The 14,423-nt window shown below is 37.5% G+C and overlaps 1 protein-coding gene across 1 annotated transcript in view; it reads right to left on the bottom strand.

Moving 5' to 3' along the window:
• The window catches only part of ADGRL4 (adhesion G protein-coupled receptor L4), a 151,649-nt gene that overhangs the window by 49,519 nt on the left and 87,707 nt on the right, over positions 1-14,423 (bottom strand). Inside the window, exons 4-6 of the mRNA XM_043876473.1 lie at positions 1,953-2,023; positions 989-1,168; positions 701-884 (exon numbers count right to left, since the gene is read on the bottom strand). Coding sequence (XP_043732408.1) covers positions 701-884; positions 989-1,168; positions 1,953-2,023 — 435 coding nt within the window. The remainder of the gene's footprint in view (positions 1-700; positions 885-988; positions 1,169-1,952; positions 2,024-14,423) is intronic.

The following is a 14,423-nucleotide window of genomic DNA, read 5'->3' as shown; positions in this document are numbered from 1 at the left end:
AAGCAGGAAACATTCTAATTTGCTATGTTAATTGCTTTATATTACTGAAAGGCAAAGGATTCCTAATAAGAAATTAAAATACACTACATTCATGACAAAGATATATGCCCAAAGGATTTCAACATTAAAAATAAGAATCATATTATTGCAGAAATAATAAAAATTATGCTTGTGAAGTGGTGTTAGAAGTCAGGATGGCATTACCTTTAGGGGTTAGGGAGTGGTTGGCAAGGGGGATGAGGGGTCTTCTGAGGTGTTATTATACAGATGTGTTCATTTTGTGAAAATTCATCAACTTATATTTATTTGATACATATATTTGTCTTTATATGTGTCATAATTCAATAAAAATTTAACTTTAAATATATTACATCCAGAAAATCTTTTGTACTATCACCAGTCAAGACAGATCCTGCCAAGTCATGAGATGACAAGGAAGTAAGGTTCTCTGAGCATTTAAATGCTAAACAGTTCAGAAATAGGAAAAGGTGAAAGTTGCAAGTAGGAGACAAATCTCATGCACTCATCCTTTTTATTCAAACTTCATTCATACCCACTTTTGTGATATGCACCGTCATTTACGTCTGCACTGATAAACAACTGCCAATTTAATTAACAGCAGTTCAGATACTTTTCATCTCTTTTGAGGATGGCTTCTTTGGAAAACACTATTGCCTTGAAATTGACCTTGACTTCTTACCTATATCACTTGAATTAGTATCAAACTGAGTGGTCTTTTGAAAGTTCTGAGATATTCTTAAGGTAGCCTGCTCAGCAGCATGTATCAGTTTTGTAAGATGAGTTCTTCTTTGATTTGTAGATAACCTGTCCCAAACTGTAAATGTATCCTTTTGAACGAAATTATTCAGAGTTTTTACAAATTCCTGTTGGAAAAAAGCGTACCTTTTAAAAATGTTGGAATCTCACATTAATCACAGATGTAAGAAAAATTTTAAACTTACACTGAGTTAAAGCTCAACATACTTACAGTCAGAGTTGAATTAGAAAAGGTGTCCTTGTCTGAAACCACGCTGTTCATGTAACCCAGTAATGGGGATGATTCAGCTAATACTTCTGTGTATGTAATTATATCCACTGGTGAAAGATCTTTCACAGAATTTCTATAGACTTCTCGGAGCAAAGCCACAGGTTCTTCTATGTGTCTAATCTGAACAAATATGAGTCCAGAAAAAGAAAACCAGCTTAAAGCACTACTGGATCTTTGCAAGAATACAGGTTACAGGTTAAATGTATTGTTTTTCTCTCCTACATGTAAACTATCAGACTACAACTAAACCCTAACATGAAGCAATGAAACCTGAAATTATTTACAAAGGATTAGCAAATAGCTGAAAAAGCATAGAAGTTACTTCAGAAAGGCAATGCACATTTGAATTTATCATTTTAAATTAGCTTTTAAAATTTATAATAAATTATGACTTAATTTGAATTAGGTTTTAGTAAACCAGAAAAGTTTTTTACATGATAAAATGGCAATTTGCTTTACTTGATTGCTAATGAGTCATGTTGAAATTCACTTCTAATCATAGGACAATAATTTCATGGACATCTTACTCTTTGAAATAGTATTTGGTGTACAAAATCTAATTGCATAGAACTATGCTTCTTAGAATGTGGAAATGGCCTGTGATCAAAATGTGTTTTTACTATTTTATCCATCAAGTTTCTTAACACATTGAAATAACTTTCAGTGTACAGAATAGTGAAAATAAACTTACATTAAATATATGTCTTCTTCAGTATTTTGGGGATTTTCAAATTAATCCTATCTGACACCCAAACGAAATACTTGGATCTCTATATGTAAATATTTTAAACTCTACATGAAGATCAACGGTTTGTTACTCTTAAAAAAATGTGCCTTTGGAAAGATTTTAACTGAAACCAAAATGTCAAAACAGAATAAAATTTAATTCAACTCTTTTACTCACTTTTGTTAAAGTTTTATTAATATTTTCGGCAATACAGGCATTATCTAAATGGCAGTCTGGATTCACAATTTCTGTAGAAAAAAATAGTTATGTATTAAGTTTCAAAAAATATTTTCCCTAAGATAATTGTATTGATTCCAACGATTTTGCTCACTTATTTAGACATTAAAAGCACATTCTTAACATTTGAGTTTTATTTTTATTTATTCATGAAAGTTTATTTATTTAAAACATTTTTATTATTAATTTTAAGTTTTACTACTAATAAAAATTCACTTATTTTTATTCATTAAAATGCAAACTATTTTATGGAAAATAGAAAATTATAGTTATTGAAAGGAAATAGGGTATATGGGATCAGTGGTAAAGAACTCGCCTACCAGTGCAGGAGATGGGGTTTGATCCCTGGGTTGGGAAGATCCCCTGGAGAGAGAAATGACAACTCACTCCCGTGTTCTTGCCTAGGAAATCTCATGGACAGAAGGAGCCTGGCAGGCTACAGTCCATGGAGTCACAAGAGTTGGACATGACTTAGTGACTAAACAGCAATTACATAAAACATGTGATCTACATGTACCATTAACTAAAACATCTTCCATTATTTCACTTTATAGAGAAAGGACTATTGGCACGTTTCTTGGAAGGTGTAGCTCTTTGACACTTCACAACTATGCAGTAATATTTTATATAGTGCTTCAAGATTTTGTTTTTGATGTGGACCATTTTTAAAGTCTTTATTGAATTTGTTCCTGGTGGCTCAGCTGGTAAAGAATCCACCTGTATATACAACATGGAATATTACTCAGCCATTAAAAAGAATTCATTTGAATCAGTTTTAATGAGATGGATGAAACTGGAGCCCATTATACAGAGTGAAGTAAGCCAGAAAGATAAAGACCAATACAGTATACTAATACATATATATGGAATTTAGAAAGATGGTAATGATAGCCCTATATGCAAAACAGAAAAAGAGACACAGATGTACAGAACAGACTTTTGGACTCTGTGGGAGAAGGCGAGGGTGGGATGTTTCGAGAGAACAGCATCGAAACATGTATATTACCTATGGTGAAACAGATCACCAGCCCAGGTTGGATGCTTGAGACAAGTGCTTGGGGCTGGTGCACTGGGAAGACCCAGAGGGATCGGGTAGAGAGGGAGGTGGGAGGGGGGATCGGGATGGGGAATACATGTAACTCCATGGCTGATGCATGTCAATGTATGACAAAAACCACTACAATACTGTAAAGTAATTAGCCTCCAACTGATAAAAATAAATGAAAAAAAAAAAAAAAAAAAAAGAATCCACCTGCAATGAGGGATACCTGTGTTTGATCCCTGGGTTGGGAAGATCCCCTGGAGAAGTGAAAGGCTACCCACTCCAGTATTCTGGACTGGAGAATTCCATGGACTATATAGTCCACGGGGTTGCAAAGAGTTGGACATGACTGAGTAACTTTCACTTTTTTGGCCGTGAGGCATGTGGGATCTTAGTTTCTCAACCAGGGATTGAACTTGCACCCCTCTATATTGGAAAGTGAAGTCTTAATCACTGGACCACCAGAGAAGTCCCCATAGTGCTTTGATAATATATAAAATTAAATAGTATGTTTATATTGGCAATAAATGCCATCAATAGGTGTAAACTGTGATTTCCTGTGGATGTCTGATAACCTTCCCTGCAGGAACAGTTATAGCTACCATTCATTTTTTTACACACTGCATGATCACCACAGGCAAATGATTCACTGCCCTCATCAATATCTGGAAATATTTGAAAAATCAAGATTTTAACCTAGTGCTCATATAGTTGTTACCTTGTTGATAATAGTATTACATACTGTTAGTAATTTTATATCAAATTATGTAAGAAAGCAAGAAAAATTCCATGATCTGGAAAAGGACAGGGCAAACTTAGCTGCATGTAGTTTCAACTTTCTTTTGGTCAATCCATTTTGACAGTATATTGAAAATGTTATTCATAGACCAACACTTGAATTGCTTTTTGAACAGCAGGATTCATCAGCAAAATTAATAAGTCATAATTTCCATCATTGATGATGCAATGTTTATTCCTAATTAAATAAAAACCTAATTTCAAAAACACATTTAGAATTCTTTGTTTTCTAGTATTAAACTGATTGTAACACCTCAGCTTAGAATAATCTGGAAAGCAAAAAAAAAGAGCAGCCCATTTTCTTTCCAAAGCCTCATTTTTCCATATGTGCATGCTAAGTCGCTTCACTTGTGTCCAACTCTTTCCAACCTTATTGACTGTAGCCCTCTAGGATCCTCAGTCCATGGGATTCTTCAGGCAAGAATAGTGGAGTGGGTTGCCATTTTATACTCCAGGAGATCTTCCCAACCCAGGGATCGAACCCATATCTCCTATGCCTCCTGCATTGGCAAGGAGGCTTCTTTACCACTAGCATGATCTGGGAAGCCCCTCATTTTTCTGTATAAGTTAACTGAAAAAATTAAGGTGTAGCAGAATGTGTGATTCAGTGCCCTTAAAATTTTATCAAACCTTATAACTTTCGTTCAGGGTATATTTTGATATCATTCTTTTTTTTTTTTAATTTTTTTATTAGTTGGAGGCTAATTACTTCACAACATTTCAGTGGGTTTTGTCATACATTGATATCAGCCATAGATTTACACGTATTCCCCATCCCGATCCCCTCTCCCACCTCCCTCTCCACCCGATTCCTCTGGGTCTTCCCAGTGCACCAGGCCCGAGCACTTGTCTCATGCATCCCACCTGGGCTGGTGATCTGTTTCACCATAGATAGTATACATGCTGTTCTTTTGAAATATCCCACCCTCACCATTCTTAATACACGGTCATCATAGATAAAGTAACAAATTATACAGAATTAAGTCTTAGATTTTCAGTAGCTATATAGCAAAGCTACAATAAAAGTGGTAGGTTATAAACTCACATAATTTATATTCTTAATTTAAAATTTTACATACTATAGTGGAGAGTGAAATATATCTTAAAATTATAAATACAGTATAAATACTCTGCCAGTAGGCAAAGTTCCAATATGGAATGATTCCAAGGGACTAAAGAGTCCAGATAATTACCTTAAACTAATGCAAAAATTTCTGTGCTCCTAAGTCTAGCTCTGACATCTTAGAGCTACTCTATGTTAGAGAATAAGTCTGTAATTCTGAATATATAATTTGATTTTTTAAAAACTAATAGAGTGGCACAAAACTGTTTGCCTTTTTATAAAGGAAGAATGATCAAAATCCAATTAAAATGTCATCTCACTAGATATATAAAATGTAGCTGATCCCAATTTCTCATTTTAAAAATGCAAAAATGGTACAAACTCCACCCCCCCGCCCCCATTAAACCTCATACCACCAGGCAGTAAGTCTCACCTGTTCTTAAAGAAATTTCCATTTGCTAAAAATGTGATGGTACTGGATTTAAAGAAGATGATTAGCAGGCCTGGAAAAGCAGTAGAAAACACCTCGTTCTTCTGCCAAGGCTATATAGTCACGGTCTGTCGGTGTGTGCTCATTCACTCAGTCATGTCTGACTTTTGGCAGGCACGTGGACTGCAACCCACCAAGCTCCTCTGTCCATGGAATATTCCAGACAAGAATACTGGAGTGGGTTGCCATTTCCTCCTCCAGGGGATCTTCCAGACCCAGGGACTGAACCCACATCTCCTGCATCTCCTGCTTTGGCAGGCAGATTCTTTACGATTGGGCCACCTGGAAAGTCCCCAGTCATGATCTGTATTACCCAGATATCCAAGTCCTCTGCTTTTAAAGGAATAAATTCTGCCCTAGCACCTTCACTCTCTTCCTGAATTTCTATACACATGTAAGCATAAACTGTCACTTCACATGCACACACACACACACACACACACACACACACAAAACACACACACAGGACAGAAATATAAGGAGGGGGTGACAGCTGTTGGCTCTTGAGATATGGAGAATCATTAGGGAAAACTTCCCAGTTTGGCTGAAGTAAAGATGCTAGTGGACAGCAGACTAGAATTAATATTCTTCATGAAATCAAGAAGTGAGAAAAAATAAAAGAAAGCAAAAGACTAGTCTTTTTCGGAGCAGTGTTGAATAAATCATTTGTGTAGCACCCAAATGAGGATAATATTCCAATGAAGGTGTGAAGAGATCCATGAAGTATCATAAATAGAACAATTTATTTCATGGGAAAGAAAGTTATGTTCTCTGAATACCCTTATTTCACATTTTCAGATGCCTTCTACGGTTAATTGGAAATGAAGTGATGATTTCTCTCAATTTCAAAATCATTTAAAAAGGTGCAACTTTTCTTGGGAACTGTATCCCAAATCCAATCTCTGAACAACATACTGATTTTAACTTTGCAAACACCATTTTCATCCTCCCTCATGCCTTTGGACATAAGTGTACAGTCGTGGGGTTCCCTGGTGGCTCAGATATTGTTGATCTTGACGGCTTCAACTTTCCCCCATGTATTCTACACACCCTGTGGTCTTTATTTTGGGTTCTCTGCTAGGGTTTCAGCTCTCCCAGCACCCACTCAGCTGTTCGCTATCCCAGCATGTCAGCCTTGGACCAACTAAGGTATTTCAACTTCTGAATTCACCAAGTGACAGAATGTTAATCTTAAAAATAATGAGGTCATACCCTTGGAGATGAATATTTGAAATTTGGATTATGCAAATTTTATATTCTGACTCCAAATATTCTAGAAGAATATTCATCACCCTACCAAAGATTTGTTTTTCAAACCTTCGTTACCCCATCAAAGACATGTTTTCTGAACTATTTATACTTTCCTTGTTTACATTATTGTTCCCCTAGCTTTTTACTAAAATGTAGACATTAAGTTTGCTATCCTTTTCACTCTGGGCCTCAGTAGTAGAACCTACTGAGTTTAACGTAGTGATGGAATGTGTGACCACCACAACTGGCTGTTTTCCAGGATAATCAAGGAGCTTTCACTATCCTTAGCATTTCACTCTATACCTCCTTGCTACCTAGTAGTATGAAAAGATTCATAAAATACTGAAAGAGTATCCCATGCTCAAATGGGATAAAACTCACTGAGCCAAAGTAAATGTGACTGCCATTTTACATCACGGTCCACACTAATATCTCTTGCAATTTCTTGCAGGACCTAGATTCTAATAAAATCAGTACGTATCCTCCTTCCTACAGGTAAAGGTCCTGTGGAAGACCTTAATTCAAATCCTGACTCTAATATTCATTAGCTCTATGACCCTGGGTGGTACCATAAAATACCCTTAACTCAAAAGGATTCTTTTTCATAACAAATGAGGAAATGTACATAAAGGTGTTTGGAGGGGTGCCTAAGGTACAGTAGGTGCCTGATACTGTAACTGAGAATCAGGTGATTCTATTCAGATAGTGTGTTTTCTTAATAGCATAAGCCCTGTGACTATGTAGGTTTGGAGAAAACACATTGATAATGAGTGTCTTGTTAAACGGCCATGTTTTGGTACTCCCTAGAGCTATAAAAGAGAAAAAGCACCCTTTCCCCCATTTTAATGAAAGATAAATTGCTGCTATATAATTATTTCAACTAGGCTAGAACGACAAGCTGTATTTAATAAGTGATCCACTTTTTCCATTACCAAACTAACACTCAGCTTAACACCAATAACTTGATTTCACTAAATGTAAGTATGTCATAATATGCACGTCCTTGTTCTGCAGATCAAAAAATTCATTTGCTTTTTCATTAATACAATTATGCTTGTTTTTCATGTCTACAATGAGCCAAACCAGCAGTATTTTATCATAATCTTCTTTCAAAACATGATTATATGATTGCTTTAATTTTCATAATATTCATCAATACCTGAATTTTCTAATGTTGTGTAACTCACAGACTGCAAAAAAATAAAAAAGATAAAATGTTCAATTACTGGAAGTAATTTGCAAAGATAAAACTGAATTTTAATATTATTCAAAGCCAGAAAAAAAATCAGAGTACCTAAGACAACAGGACATAAAAAAATGACAAGAAGTAAACACTGCTCTTATGAACACAGAAAACGTGAAGTCCTTGGGTTCTACTCATTTGGTTTGGAAAGTCATACTACTGAATGCCTCAGTTTTCCCACTAGTGAGCAATATGTCTTGGGAACTGGGCACCAGAAGTTCTATTTTACTGTGATTCCAAGGAGAAGAAAAATAGGAATGATGCTCAATCTCACTCAAAGTCTTCTCCAATAAGAATACTTCACCTGTTTAAAAAAAGTATTTCAAAAGAATAAAGAATTTTGCTTGGGTAATTTCTTGTCCTGTACTGGAGGTTTTCCTTATATATTTATATATGTTCTTAATGACTATAATCGGGCTTCCCAGGTGGCATTAGTGGTAAAGAACTCACCTACCAATGCAGGAGATGCAATCCCTGGGTTGGGAAGATCCCCTGGAGGTGGGCATAGCAACCCACTCCAGTATTCTTGACTGGAGAATCCATGGACAGAGAAGCCTGGTGGGCTAAGAGTTGGACACAACTGAAGTGACTTAGCATGCATGCAATCACTGTAATTACCAGATATATCAAATTCAAGCATCAGCTAAACTTTCAAATCATAAGCAATCCACTACAAGGTAAAACTCTAAGGTAAAAAGAAAATAATTATGCTTCTCTGTTCAAATTCCCTGAGGATTATCATAGTTAACAATGAAATTAATACAAGACTGGGAGAAAAAAAAGGAACAGCTACTCTGCTTCTGAGAAAACCTTAATCTTTGAGGACAACAAAATTGGTGAGAATAACAATTTTCCAGAGAAAGACTTTTTTCACTGAATGATCCATCAGACAAAACAGGTGGAAACTGGAGGACTCAATACGGGATGGTATGCATGGTAAGTTGCTTCAACTGTGTCTGACTCTGCGACCCTATGAACTATAGCACACAGGATTTTGGATATTGGGTTTTAAGTTATTTTGTTTAATGAGATCTTAAAAGAGCTAAAAGGAGAGTTAGCAAAGATGTAGGGCTCTTCTACAGTATCTCAATAATAACAATACTAGGAGGAAGTCTTAAATTACAAATGTATTCAGTTCAGTCGCTCAGTTGTGTCCAACTCTTTGCAACCCCATGGACTGCAACATGCAGGCTTCCCTGTCCATCACCAACTCCCGGAGTTTACTGAAACTCATGTCCATTGAGTTGGTGATGCCATTCAACCTCTCATCGTCTGTTGTCTCCTGCCTTCAATCTTTCCCAGCATCAGTCTTTTCCAATGAGTCAGTTCTTCTCATCAGGTGGCCAAAACATTGGACTTTCAGTTTCAGCATCAGTCCTTCCAATGAATATTCGGGACTGATTTCCTTAAGGATGGACTGGTTGGATCTCCTTGCAGTCCAAGGGACTCTGAAGAGTCTTCTCCAACACCACAGTTCAAAAACATCAATTCTTTGGTGCTCGGTTCAGTTCAGTTCAGTCACTCAGTCGTGTCCGACTCTTTGCAACCCCATGAACCACAGCACGCCAGGCCTCCCTGTCCATCACCAACTCCCGGAGTCCATCCAAACCCATGTCCATTGAGTCGGTGATGCCATCCAACCATCTCATCCTTTGTCATCCCCTTCTCCTCCTGCCCGCAGTCTTTCCTAGAATCAGGGTCTTTTCAAATCAGTCAGCTCTTCGCATCAGGTGGCCAAAATATTGGTGTTTCAGCTTCCAATGAACACCCAGGACTGATCTCCTTTAGGATGGACTGCTTGGATCTCCTTGCAGTCCAAGGGACTCTCAAGAGCCTTCTCCAACACCACAGTTCAAAAGCATCAATTCTTAGGCATTCAGCTTTCCTTATAGTCCAAATCTCACATCCATACATAACCACTGGAAAGATCATACCCTTGAATAGATGGACCTTTGTTGACAAAGTAATGTCTCTGCCTTTTAATATACTGTCTAGGTTGGTCATAACTTTCCTTCCTAGGAGTAAGCGTCTTTTAATTTAATGGATGCAATCATCATCTGCAGTGATTTTGGAGCCCAATAAATAAACTTAGCCACTGTTTCCACTGTTTCCCCATCTATTTGCCATGAAGTCATGGGACTGGATGCCATGATCATAGTTTTCTGAACGTTGAGCTTTAAGCCAACTTTTTCACTCTCCTATTTCACTTTCATCAAGAGGCTCTTTAGTTCTTCATTTTCTGCCATAAAGGTGGTGTCAGCAGCGTATCTGAGGTTACTGATATTTCTCCCGGCAATCTTGATTCCAGCTTGTGCTTCCTCCAGCCCAGTGTTTCTCATGATGTACTCTGCATGTAAGTTAAGTAAGCAGGGTGACAATATACAGCCTTGACGTACTCCTTTTCCTATTTGGAACCAGTCTGTTGCTCCATGTCCAGTTTTAACTGCTTCCTGACCTGCATACAGGTTGCTTAAGAGGCAGGTCAGGTGGTCTGGTATTCCCATCTCTCAAATTTTCCAGTTTATTGTGATTCACACAGTCAACGGCATTGGCATAGTCAATAAAGCAGAAAGAGATGTTTTTCTGGAACTCTCTTGCTTTTTCGATGATCCAGCGGATGTTGGCAATTTGATCTCTGGTTCCTTGCCTTTTCTAAAACCAGCTTGAACATCTGGAAGTTCTCGGTCCATGTATTGCTGAAGCCTGGCTAGGAGATTTTTAAGCATTACTTTACTTAAATGCAATTGTTAGATAAATGCAGTGTGTGGTAGTTTGAGCATTCTTTGGCATTGCCTTTCCTTGGGATGGGAATGAAAACTGACCTTTTCCAGGCCTGTGGCCACTGCAGAGTTTTCCAAATTTGCTGATGTGTTGAGTGCAGCACTTTCACAGCATCATCTTTCAGGATTTGAAATAGCTCAACTGGAATTCCATCATTCCATCATTCCATTTTGTTTGTAGTGACGGTTCCTCAGGTCCACTTGACTTCACATTCCAGAATATCTTGCTCTAGGTGAGTGATCACACCATTGTGATTATCTGGGTCATGAAGATCTTTTTTGTACAGTTCTTCTGTGTATTCTTGCCACCTCTTCTTAATATCTTCTGCTTCTGTAAGGTCCCTACCATTTCTGTCCTTTACTGAGCCCATCTTTGCAAGAAATGTTCCCTTGGTATCTCTGATTTTCTAGAAGAGATCTCTACTCTTTCCCATTCTGTTGTTTTCCTCTATTTCTTTGCATTGGTCGCTGAGGAAGGCTTTCTTATCTCTCCTTCCTATTCCTTGGAACTCTGCATTCAAATGGGTATATCTTTCCTTTTCTCCTTTGCTTTTGGCTTCTCTTCTTTTCACAACTATTTGTCAGGCCTCCTCAGATAGCCATTTTGCTTTTCCATTTTATTTTTCTTGGGAATGGTTTTGCCCCCTGTCTCCTGTACAATGTCACTAACCACCATCCATAGTTCATCAGGCACTCTGTCTATCAGATATAGTCCCTTAAATCTATTTTTAACTTCCACTGTATAGTCATAAGCAATTTGATTTAGGTCATACCTGAATGGTCTAGTTGTTTTCCCTACTTTCTTCAGTTTAAGTCTGAATTTGGCAATAAGGAGTTCATGATCTGAGCCACAGTCAGCTCCCAGTCTTGTTTTTGCTGACTGTATAGAGCTTCTCCATCTTTGGCTGCAAAGAATATAATCAACCTGATTTTGGTGTTGACCATCTGGTGATGTCCATGTGTAGAGTCTTCCCTTGTGTTGTGGGAAGAGGGTGTTTGCTATGACCAGTGTGTTCTCTTGGCAAAACTTTATTAGCCTTTGCCCTGCTTCATTCTGTACTCCAAGGCCAAATTTGCCTGTTACTCCAGGTGTTTCTTGACTTCCTACCTTTGCATTCCATTCCCTATAATGAAAAGGACATATTTTTTGGGTTTTAGTTCTAGAAGGTCTTGTAGGTCTTCATAGAATGTTCAACTTCAGTTTCTTCAGAGTTACTGGTCAGGGCATAGACTTGGATTACCGTGATACTGAATGGTTTGCATTGGAAACGAACATAGATCATTCTGTCGTTTTTAAGATTGCATCTAAGTACTGTGTTTCGGACCCTTTTGTTGACTATGATGCCTATTCCATTTCTTCTAAGGGATTCCTGCCCACAGTAGTAGATATAATGGTCATCTGAATTAAATTCACCCATTCCAGTCCATCTCAGTTCACTGATACCTAGAATGTCGATGTTTACTCTTGCCATCTCCAGTTTGACCACTTCCAATTTGCCTTGATTCATGGACCTAACATTCCAGGTTCCTATGCAATATTGCTCTTTATAGCATCAAACCTTGCCTCTATCACCAGTCCCATCCACAACTGGGTGTTGTTTTTGTTTTGGCTGCATCCCTTCATTCTTTCTGGAGTTATGTCTCCACTGATTACCAGTAGCATACTGGGCACTTACCAACCTGGGGAGTTCATCTTTCAGTGTCCTATCTTTTTGCCTTTTCATACTGTTCATGGGGTTCTCAAGGCAAGAAAACTGAAGTGGTGTGCTATTCCCTTCTCCAGTGGACCACATTTTGTCAGACCTCTCCACCATGACCCATCTGTCTTGGGTGGGCCCACATGGCATGGCTTAGTTTCACTGAGTTAGACAAGGCTGTCTAACTCTAACTCAACTTCGGCGCTCAGCTTTCTTTATATTCCAACTCTCACATCCATACATGACTACTGGAAAAACCATAGCTTTGACTAGATGGACCTTGTTGGCAAAGTAATGTCTCTGCTTTTTAAAATGCTTTCTAAGTTGGTCATAACTTTTCTTCCAAGAAGCAAGTGTCCTTTAATTTCATGGCTGTTGTCACCATCTGCAGTGATTTTGGACACCCCTAAATAAAGTCTCTCACTATTTTCACTGTTTCCTCATCTATTTGCTATGAAGTGATGGAACTGGATGCCATGATCTTAGCTTTCTGAATGTTGAATTTAAAATTTTTCACTTTGCTCTTTCACTTTCATCAAGAGGCTCTTTAGTTCTTCTTCACTTTCTGTCATAAGAGTGATGTCATCTGTGTATCTGGGGTTATTGCTATTTCTCCTGGCAATCTTGATTCCAGCTTGTGCTTCATCCAGCCTGGCAGCTCACATGATTTACTTTGTAAATAAGTTAAGTAAGCAGGGTGAAAGTATGCAGCTTTGACGTACTACTTTCCTGATTTGGAACCAGTCTGTTCTTCCATGTTCAGTTCTAACTGTTGCTTCTTGACCTGCATACAGATTTCTCAGGGCCTTAGGAAGCATCGCTTTGAACAAAAGCTCATGGAGGTGATGGAATTCCAGTTCAGCTATTTCAAATCCCAAAAGAAGAAGCTGTGAAAGTGCTACACTCAATATGCCAGCAAATTTGGAAAACTCAGCAGCAGCCACAGGACTGGAAAAATCAGTTTTCATTCCAATCCCAAAGAAAGGCAATGCAAAGAATGTTCAAACTACTGCAGAATTGCTAGAAAAGTAATGCTCAAAATTCACCAAGCCAGGCCTCAACAGTACGTGAACTGTGAACTTCCAGATGTTCCAGCTGGGTTTAGAAAAGGCAGAGGAACCAGAGATCAAATCGCCAACATCCACTGGATCATCAAAAAAGCAAGAGAGTTCCAGAAAAACATATACTTTTGCTTTACTGACTACGCCAAAACCTTTGACTGTGTGGATCACAACTGTACTACACTTGCATAAAATGTTGGCTTTCGGTCATCTTTGTGTGTGTTTTCTGTGTGCCTGTGATTAATTTTACTCTAAATAAGAATTCTTTACATTTAAGGGATTTAGACAGAGAACTATATATCCCTCTGTGGACTGAGGTGTATCAAAAGTAAACATGATCAGGTGAAAAGACAAAAGACAAATGATCAGGTGAAGAGACAAATCTCTTGCAGAGATAAGAGGGAATGGAAAGTACAGCTAAAATTGTATTAAATTTCAGTAATTAAGGTGTTACAATTTGATTTCTTCATTAACTGAAATTTTTCTAGTTACATAGCTACAAAGTTAGAACTTTACTAAAGATAAAGATATGTACACATTACATAACATTCTAAGACTAGATACATGAGTGTAGGTTTGAGAAGAACTAACAGCGAGGTACTATACATTTTCTGGGAAGGTTTTAATTTCTTGAATATATTGTAATGATATAATCCAATAAAAATTTTTTGCTGTGAAAAATCCAGATAAAATTATAATTCAACAGAAACAGAATTATTTTCTCATATTTTCCATCATGTATGGCCTTGTAAAGTTTGATTCACTATATTTGCATGATCCCGATTCATGTGTCAGACTTAAGTGGTCACCCATTTGAGATTCTTGTGGAAATATCAGTGGCATTCTAGGTAGAAGACTGTGATTTTAACCTTTCCTTTAACCTAAATTTGTGACTCTGGAATAGCCCTTCACTTCCCTTGGCTAAAATAGGAGAATATAATCTTCCTTATTTAGGTAAAAAAGAAAATACTGTGAACTCTAAGTAC

This window comes from Cervus elaphus, chromosome 20 (genome assembly GCF_910594005.1).
Source record: "Cervus elaphus chromosome 20, mCerEla1.1, whole genome shotgun sequence".
NCBI classification, from domain to species: Eukaryota; Metazoa; Chordata; class Mammalia; order Artiodactyla; family Cervidae; genus Cervus; species Cervus elaphus.
Note: the sequence above shows the minus strand (reverse complement) of the source record. Positions and strands in the feature narration are given on the sequence as shown.